The sequence below is a fragment of the Notothenia rossii genome (genome assembly GCF_949606895.1).
Source record: "Notothenia rossii genome assembly, chromosome: 1".
NCBI lineage: Eukaryota > Metazoa > Chordata > Actinopteri > Perciformes > Nototheniidae > Notothenia > Notothenia rossii.
In genome coordinates, this window is record NC_136912.1 from 39423374 (window position 1) to 39432800 (window position 9427).

General features: G+C 42.9%; 1 protein-coding gene across 1 annotated transcript; it reads right to left on the reverse strand.

The window, feature by feature from the left end:
- Window positions 1-6447: 6447 nt before the first annotated feature.
- Window positions 6448-8757, reverse strand: LOC307013269 (zinc finger BED domain-containing protein 5-like). The gene is made up of 2 exons (XM_079640597.1): window positions 7592-8757; window positions 6448-7353 (listed from the first exon to the last, which is right to left on the reverse strand). The coding sequence occupies exons 1-2, from the start codon at window positions 7763-7765 to the stop codon at window positions 6877-6879; spliced, it is 651 nt and encodes a 216-aa protein (XP_079496723.1). The 5' UTR covers window positions 7766-8757; the 3' UTR covers window positions 6448-6876.
- Between the last annotated feature and the right edge of the window lie 670 nt (window positions 8758-9427).

Sequence of the window (9427 nt, forward strand, 5' to 3'; positions counted from 1 at the left end):
ATGCTTACTTATATAAAACAGTAGTATTAAACTTACCTTGTGTTTTCACTCTCACTTAAGTCCCTCTCCCTTTGCCATCAATCCAAAATCAGCTGAGCTGCAACATTATACAGACAGGTAATAATCAACATAATCACAAGGACACAATATACCCCGTAACACAGACAAGGTGAAGACTTGGCCAGTTCCACGTTCCGCTACAGAGGTGCGTGCTTTTCTGGGTCTCTGCTCTTATTATAGGAGGTTTGTGAGGAGTTTTTCCCAGCATGCTGCCCCCCTCAACCATCTGACGGGAAAGGATGTCCCTTTTCAGTGGACGGCGGATTGCCAGGAGGCATTTGAGTTTTTGTGGGATGGTCTTTGTGCCGAACCTAACATGTGTCACCCGGAATTCACCAAGAGTTTCGTGCTGTGTACAGATTATTTGCAGATTGCTGTGGGGGCTGTGCTATCACAAGAAGTGGATGGCCTGGAGAGAGTGGTGGCCTACGCTAGTCGCTCCCTCACAGCAGCTGAACGGCGTTGGTCTACCTACGACAGGGAGCTGTGGGCGATAGTGTGGGCAGTGCGTAATTTCAGGCATTACTTTGGTCTTCTCCCCTTCACAATTATTACAGATCACCAACCTTTGTTGGGTCTGCGACGACTTCAGGTTGACAATGACAGGACGGGGCGTCGTAGCCGTTGGGCTCTTGAGCTGGACACATACGACTGGGTGATTGTGCACAAGAGTGAGGCCAAACACACAAATGCAGATGCCCTTTCACGCAGGCCTGACACCCCTGAAGCTTTGGAGAATTCAGGCAGTCTCGATGCCACATCCGCTCCCTTGAGTACAATTCTCCCTGGCACTGTGGGGACTCCTGCCACGGCCCAAGCCCAGGGACCGATTTCAGGCCCTCCTTTTCCTGACTCAGGGTCTTCAGTGGACCAGACCCTAATCTTCACTCTGTCACATGATGGCTCCGGTATTAGGGAGCTCCAACAAAAGGATGCAGACATCGGACAAGTTTTGGCCTGGTAGGAGAATGGCCAACTACCCCCTAGATGGAGGTTAAAAGATGGTAGTCGGGGTGTGAAGAAACTTTGGCATGAGTTTCCCTGGCTGACTTTTGTGGAGGGACTTTTATGTAGAGTTGTTTGGCTTTCTGAGACAGGGCAGTCTACTCGGGTTGTTGTTCCTGCTGTCTTAGTTCCAGAGGTCCTGGGACACTTGCATGGTGCTCCACTGATTGCTCACCTGGCGTATTAACGCGTTTTGGCACGCGCAAGAAGTGTGTTCTATTGGGCGGCTGACATACTGGAGTTGCCGGTCGCATCAAAAGGTAACCGGTATGTGTTGGTTGTTGAGGACTATTTCACCAAATTTGTAAATCTGTATGCCATCCCGGATCAAAAAGCCCCCAAGGTCGCAGAGTGTATCTTCCAGAACTACATATTGGAGCATGGGGTAATGGAAACTCTGCACACTGATATGGGCAGACAGTTTGAATCAGATGTTGTGAGGTATTTGTGCGGCATGTTAGGTGTGAAGAAGACGCACACCACGCCTTACAATCCAAAGTCTGATGGCATGGTAGAAAGGTTTAATAGGACACTTATTGATCAGTTGGCAAAATCTTGGATGGGATGGGGGTGATGAAGTGGGGGTCACGTACCAACTACAGATGGAGCGATTTATTTCGGACAGTTTGAAACGCGAGGGCCGTGATTGGTACGTGATCTGCCCTCGCTCAAGGGAAAACCTCCAGCTTGACTTGAGACCGCCCCCGTGATAGATAAATGTATTTATAATGAAGCCAGCTGCAATGGATCATTGATCCACCAGGAGGTGCAGTGGGGTTCCACACTGGAGCTCATGTGAAATAAAGTCAGATACAGTACGCTGGATGTACAGCGGAACTTTGTTAAGATCCATATGTCACGGATATCATACTCTGTGCTAAATAAGACACATGTAATCATTTACAAAACATCAACATGTTGTTATTTAACTTAATAATTTTGTTATTCGAAAAAAACGAACGGCAGGAAATGCAGCCCGGCTCTCGATTTTTAATCCTAATTTAATCATCATCTTCACCACGATAATTTATGTTTATGTTCGCCGAATTGACATGAAATCACTGACACATATGAATATACTATATTCAACTTCATTAAAACGTTATTAACGTGCCTAAACTCAGTAATTCACCAAAAATATGTATATTTTAATGGAGTTTCGTCGGTCGATCAGGATCCCAAAGTGTAGCGGAAGGATCCTCATCTGGATGAAGGGTGTTATTTTCCCCATAAAGAACAAGTCGCTGCAAATTATCCCGCTTATTACATGGCCACATTCTCAACAAAGTAACGACATGACTCCCAATATTAATTGAAATGCTTTTATGGATTTAGAAAATGTTTTTATTGATTAAAAAAATTGTTGTATGTATTGATTTAAATTCACATGCATCCGCTAAGAAAAATAGTCCATTGTTACAGTTTTTTAAACAGTCTGAATGAAACGGCAGCTCTCAGCTGTGTATTTACACAACTAATGGCCCATCAACCACCGCTCTCTCCCACCCTCCCCCCCTGATCTTTCTTCTCCAGCAGCTAAATTAACAGTAGGTTACTCTGAGTGACCATAGACTGTATGTGACAAGTTTACAGTTAGTGACGTAACAACACCATAAAAGCTGGTGGGTTGAAAGCAATACGGGAGGTAAAAATAACTACAATAATTGTGATTTATTTATTGTGGCTTTTATGTTTTTAAGTTTTAACATTTTATATAATTCAGGCTTATAGTTCACCCTTTTCTAAAAGCCTTCAACAATGACAATATTCATTGTAATTTAATAAATCCTTCCAACACACATTGTAAAAAATAGCCTACTGTAAGTTAAGAAATCATTTCAATATGTACATCTTCTGATGTAACAACAATAACATTATAAATAGTAACATAGCTGAACATGGTATTGCACATTTAGCTTTGAGTGTTACTGACCTGAGATGTTTTTATTACATGAATTAAGGTGACTGAGGCTTTTTAACATACAGGGATGCAAACTCATCAGGTATGAAAAAGGTGACAAGGATCCGAGCCCCCGGCTCCCCCACCCCACGGAAGGACAGAGGATTTTAGCAGTCAGAACAACTAAAGCAGCAGTGTTAATAATAATAGAAACGCCAAAGAGTCACATAATAGAAATATATAAAAGCATTTATTTCAAATTGTGGAGCAGTCAGTTTATAATTTTGGCAGCACTGTTGAGCATTTTGAAAATGTATTTTCAGGCCTCTGTGCAAGGCTTAAGTCTTTTTATCTTTATAGCCACATGGTGTAAAGTAACTAAGTTCATAAACTCAACAAGTACTATACTTGGGCACAATTTTGAGATACTTGTACTTTATTTAAGTATTTCAATGTTTTGCTACTTTGTTCTTCTACTCCACTACAGTTCAGAGGTACATGGTGTACTTTGACTCCACTACATGTATTTAATACCTTTAGTTACTTCACAGATCTGGATTAATTAAGTGAAATATAATCAAGTGTTAAATCAGACTTTAGTTCCACCTGGAGTAAATCCACAAGCTACCCTGCAGTATACAAAGTCATTCAAACTAGCTGCACCTTTAGCAGCTTTGAGAACACTTTCATGATCAATCATTATAAAACATATCATATCTATTATTCTGAAATGGACCAATCTGCACAATGACTACTTTTACTGTCGCTACTTTCACTATATTTTGATGATAATACTTTTCTACTTTTACTTGAGGAACATTTTGAATGCAGGACTTTTACTGTAACAGAGTATTCCTACACTCTGGGACTATTACTTTTACTCAAGTACAAGATCTGAGTACTTCTACTTTTACTCAAGTACAATATATATACTTATACCACCTCTGTTTATAGCCTATGAAAAAAACTATTAGAAATAGAAGGCTAAAGCTAACGTTATAGTGACAATGTATGCTAGCTAGCTAGCTCAACGATTCCTTAAATAATATTGCCACAGAAAAACTTTTCAGTTCACATCACGCTCTGCCGCTCCGACAGGGAGCTCTGCTCTGAACACCTGAACAGCCCGTTCTAACAGCTGTTCACCAGCGGTCCAGTCTGTGCCACAGTGACTCCGGACAAACATTTAATATTAACGAACGCACCCGTAGGTAATGTAGCTGCTGAAGCTAGACCATCATCTCGGAGCAGCAGAGCCTTATTATACATCCATGAGCAAAGCCGACAGGCAGGAAGACTCGTGCACACAGCTCGTACTTCATTATAATATATAAAAAAAGAACACCATGCGTGTCATGATGGCACATAACAGCTCACGGCCGCAGATTACTCCGGGTCCCAGCCCCCCCCATACCCCAAAAATATTTGTATTGCAGATCTACATGAATCACACAAACGACTTATTTTGGATTCAAAACGGCGAATTTCGCCAAAAGGTGACAAGTTTGCATCACTGAACATAGACAGAGCACAACTGAAACATAACATCTGAAACGATGTAACAACATAACACTTATTATTATTTGTTTTTATTGATTTAAAAAATAGTTGTATGTATTGATTTAAAAAATAGTTGTATGTATTGATTTAAATTGACATGCATCCGCTAAGAAAAATAGTCCGTTGTTACAGTTTTTTAAACATTCTGAATGAAACGGCAGCTCTCAGCTGTGTATTTACACAACTAATGGCCCATCAACCACAGCTCTCTCCCCCCCTCCCCCCTTGATCTTTCTTCTCCAGCAGCTAAATTAACGGTAGGTTACTCTGAGTGACAAGCTTACAGTTTGACACAACACTGTCATTGCAAGTGACCCTCAGTTAGTTGACTTTTATGTTCAACTGCTAAATTCGTTACTGATAAAAAAAAGGGCTTCTACTGTACCTAATTACCTTAACACTAGAACCGCCAGAGGTTTTTGTATAGGCCTACCTAAACCCGTCAAATCCCGCTATTAGAATGCAATTTTTAACAACATAGGGTGCTACATAACACACTTTCAGGAAAAGTCAGGGACTGGGAGACTTTAATATTTTATTGAAAAAAAGTTACATTGCACACACACAACAACACATCACACAAATTGACCCGATTGGCGATTCTAGTATTAAATAAACTCACTAATTAATTAAACCAGTTCAATACGCATTATTCTTTTTCTTATCATTCTTTATGAGCGCAGAAATAGTCTTAAAATCAGATCTGTTTTTTAAATGAAATCTGACGGCAGGCAGTTAGCTCTGATCACCTATGACAAATGCGCCGCACCTAATCGCTGGCCATTCAGCCACAGACACTGTTCGAAATGGGGGGGAGCTAGGAGGAGCTTGGCTCCCCCGAAGAGGGAGGGAGCTCCCCTGAAGGCTGACTTTGAGATAAATAGGGGGAGCCCAAAACAGTCATGCATATTTGTGTCACACAGATTAGAAATGTTGAGTTTCTGTAAATAACAGTGCTTGAAATAAATAATAGTTATTGTTCATTACAGTTTCTGAATATTTGTTTTATATTTGTGAATATGTCTGGGTGTTGCCATCTGTATGTGGCGGCGCTGCATTCTTACTTACGTTGCTATGATTATGGCGGTGATGCCGGCGCGGTATTTGAAATGTTCATATTGATATTTTTTTAACTCTGGCTGTGTAATAAAAAAATATGGCAAAACGAAAACAGCCAAGCGTCACAGCTTTTGGATTCACAAGCAAACAAGCGAAGGAGTCTAAAAATGACAACGTGAACGGAAAACAACTTTTAGTTGGCCGGCTGTAAGCGGCGTTAGGGTCGAGTTTGACAGCTCCACACCGAGGGAGAGGCCTGACGATGCGGAGCCTGAAGAGGCTTCAACAACGGCCACATCCGCCGGCATAGTGACACCGTCTGTATTAGTAGAAGAGTGTTTTTATAGCAATTGATCGCATCCGCACTGCTGCGCCAGTCAACAGAGCGTGCGTGTGACATATTTAGTAGCAGGATGTGCTCTGAAAAATAGGGCTCCCCGAAAGCAAATGAGTAATTCGAAAACTGACAGAGCTCCCTCTATACAAATCAAACTGTAGAAGGTGTGAAAGCACCTATTGTTTTAAATAATGGTCGGAATGTGACCTGTGAGCCTTCTGAATCACCGTGGGACAGCACATTCTAAACTAAAATGTTCAATCAATAAAGTAACATCTTATCTTATCTTAATAATATCTTCATATTAATAATAATAATAAATCATACAGTATGTGTCCGAAAGGGAGCAGGAGGAAGCAAACACAAAAATATACTGCATATTAAAGCAAACGATTGTAAAGGTTAAAGTATGAGCATAACAAATAAAGAAGTGTAATGTAAACATTTACATTATAATTATAATTATTTAACATATAAATACTATATATTATTGAATTACAAGATTAGATATACTTTAGTTCAGGGGTTCTCAACCTTTTTTGGGCCAGCGCCCCCCTGTCCATTATCCAGGTCTCTTACCGCCCCCCATCAAAATAAGTAGACTTATTTTCTTCCCTGAATATTAATGTTGACTAAAATTCTGTGTTATATCATTTAAAAAGAATGTCACTGAATGCCAAATAATAGATTTGATTTAACTGGGCAGTTGGAATATCATTATCATTAGTTTACCAGAGAGCAGAAAAGCCATGTGAATGTGAATTAAAATGATATTTATGAGTGTTAAACAAACTCAGACAAGAGCAGAGAATACAAACAGACTGCTACGGAACAGCAGCAATTTCACACATGTCCAGTGCAGAACAAACAGTAGGCTACAAAACTGTACATTAGGCCTACAGAACTAACAGGTCGGAAAGGTGTTGCATTTCGCCGAATTGCGGGGGGGGGAAGGTTAGTGTGAGCCCTGCGCTTGGTGGTTCTCCGCCAGTTTCTTCACTGCGGGTTGCAGAGAAGTTAGTTTCAGTCGCAGTGCACCTGAGGCCGTCAAGTTCAAGCGATTGCGGTACTTGGACTGCATGTGGAGGACCTGGCTGAATCCCTGCTCCACGAGGTATGTGGTTGGGAAAGCCAGAAGAAGCAGCCTCGCTTTCTCCCAGAGAGCCGGGTAACGCTGAGAGTATTTGACCCACAAGTTGCCCCAGCCAGAGGTGCGGAAAATAGCCTGGGCCTCATCGTCACTCTGGATGTCGATGAGATGCTCCTGTATTGCTGGCTCGCATTCCGCCACGTCCGCCTGAAAGGGCTGCACCACCCAGGTGGGAACATCGAGGTCCAAAAGATCTCTGAAGTGGATCTTCAAATCGGAATTCACCATCCTCAGGTGGTCTGTGTAAATGAGAAGGCGCTCATCGGTAAGAGCCTCAGACACCTGCAATGAGTATAACCAGGAAATTGTTATCGGTGCAGAATGTTACCATCTGATTTTAAACTGGTTATTTTATTGCTAATTAGTTTACTAATTGATGTTTCTTTATTCTCATAATACATTCAGAACATAAGTTATTTATACTAACCAGGAACACAAATATAGTGTTGCATAGAGTAGCCTACATTTATTACATGTATTATTTATTATTATCATTATTTAGTAGCCTAGGCTAGATCACCTTGGTCAACAGCGGGAAATGAGCAAACTGCCTCCTGCCTATGCTCTGCCGGTATAGATCCAGCCTGGAGGTGAGACTGTGGATGACCGCCTTGCTCTGGATCAGAGTAACTCCTTTTCCTTGGAGCTTCAGCGTTACTTCATTCATTTTGCCAAAGAAGTCTGTGAGGTACATGATGTCGCAGCGGCTGGATGACACCTGTTCCCCGAGAGCTGCATCCACCTCCTCCAGGAACTCCACGATGCTGTCAAACAGCTCACAAAAACGAGCAAGGCAGTTTCCTTTTGAGAGCCAGCGGACATCAGTGTGGAGAAGAAGACGCTCAAAGGTCTCATCATTTTCCTGACACAGCTGTCGGAACAATCTGTTATTCAGGGCGTGGGCTTTTATTTTGTTTATTGCCTTTACTGCAACATTGAGAGACTTGTGGAGAGGTGGACTTTTAGATTTGGCCACAAGTAGTGTCACGATAACGCTAGAGGGCTAGCTGGTGACATGACAAGACATCGTGCCGGGAGCGGACCGGAAGTCGTTGTAATTTTGAACAAACAGCTCTGTGTGGAGCAGCCTGGCTAGCCAGCTCTTCCATGTCGTAGCAGACATAGAAACGGGTATTATTTTCATAAACTGACCACTTAGTTCGAATCTGTTAGTGGAATTTGTCATATCAAAACATATCAAAATTTAACAAAGTGACACAGATTATTAACAGTCGCGATCCCAAAATTACAACGACTTCCGGTCCGCTCCCGGCTGCTTTTTGTAGGGTACGTTCGTAAATGCGCTCAGAGCGCTCCGAGCGTCCCCGTTCCACAGTCCAGAGCGCTGCGCTCTGAGCGCTCACAGCTGGGTGCTCTGGCGGAACAGACGGGTTGTCCGAGCGGACTGACCGTTCGTGCATTTACGAACGTACCCGTAATAACACTGCTGACAGCTGACCAATCGCAAGCAGAGTTGTGGTTTCCTATAGCAACAAAAGATGCTGACAGCTGCTTTTTGTACAGGAAAAGACGCTGTGGGTGGCCAGCGTTTTTCATGACAAAAAGACATTATTCGTGAACGCCCCCCAAGAACACCTCAACGCCCCCCTTTCAAAAATATTGCTTCCAGCGCCCCCCGACGTTCTCTGAACGCCCCCTGGGGGGCGGTACCGCCCCCGTTGAGAACCAGTGCTTTAGTTGATCTAAAATATTGATGTGTTAAAATGCTCTTCAAAACACAACTGAAAGTCCATGAAACTTGTCTTTCTGTATTTGTGAATGAAGCGCCATCTCCTGGTTAAAACCTGAAATTGAAAATCTGGCAACGCCCTCTTGGAAAATAGTGGGAGGGCTTAACATTCCTCTATACTGGTCTTTGGCTGGTGGTAGGCAGGAAGCTGTAAGCTGGAGTCCGAAATTCAGTGCTCCATCTGTAAGTAGCCCGTTTGGGGATGAAGCCTCTCTCCAAACTGTCCATTATGAAAGGCTATGGCGATACAACCTGCCGGTAGCCTTTCCCTCGGAGGGACCATCAAGGTCTCTCTTAAACCTTGCTCAGCCTCTTCCATTGCAAGATGCAGTCTCCCCACAGAGCTCTGGACGCTTGAGGTTTTCCGATGGGGAAAGTGACAGTGATCTTGGGCCGGGTTCTGGAGCTGGTGATTCCCCTGAGCTCGAACAAGCCGCACCGACGGTGTCCCGGGCTGGGAGGTTAGCGCGGCCTCCTGTCCGCTTTATGGACTTTGTTATGGGCTGAGTGACTGGTGTTTACATGTTTGTGTGCTTCTTTTCTCCTGTGTATTCTATGCTGCATAATTGTGTTTTTTTTTTCATGTTTCAAGTGTGCAGGACAGGG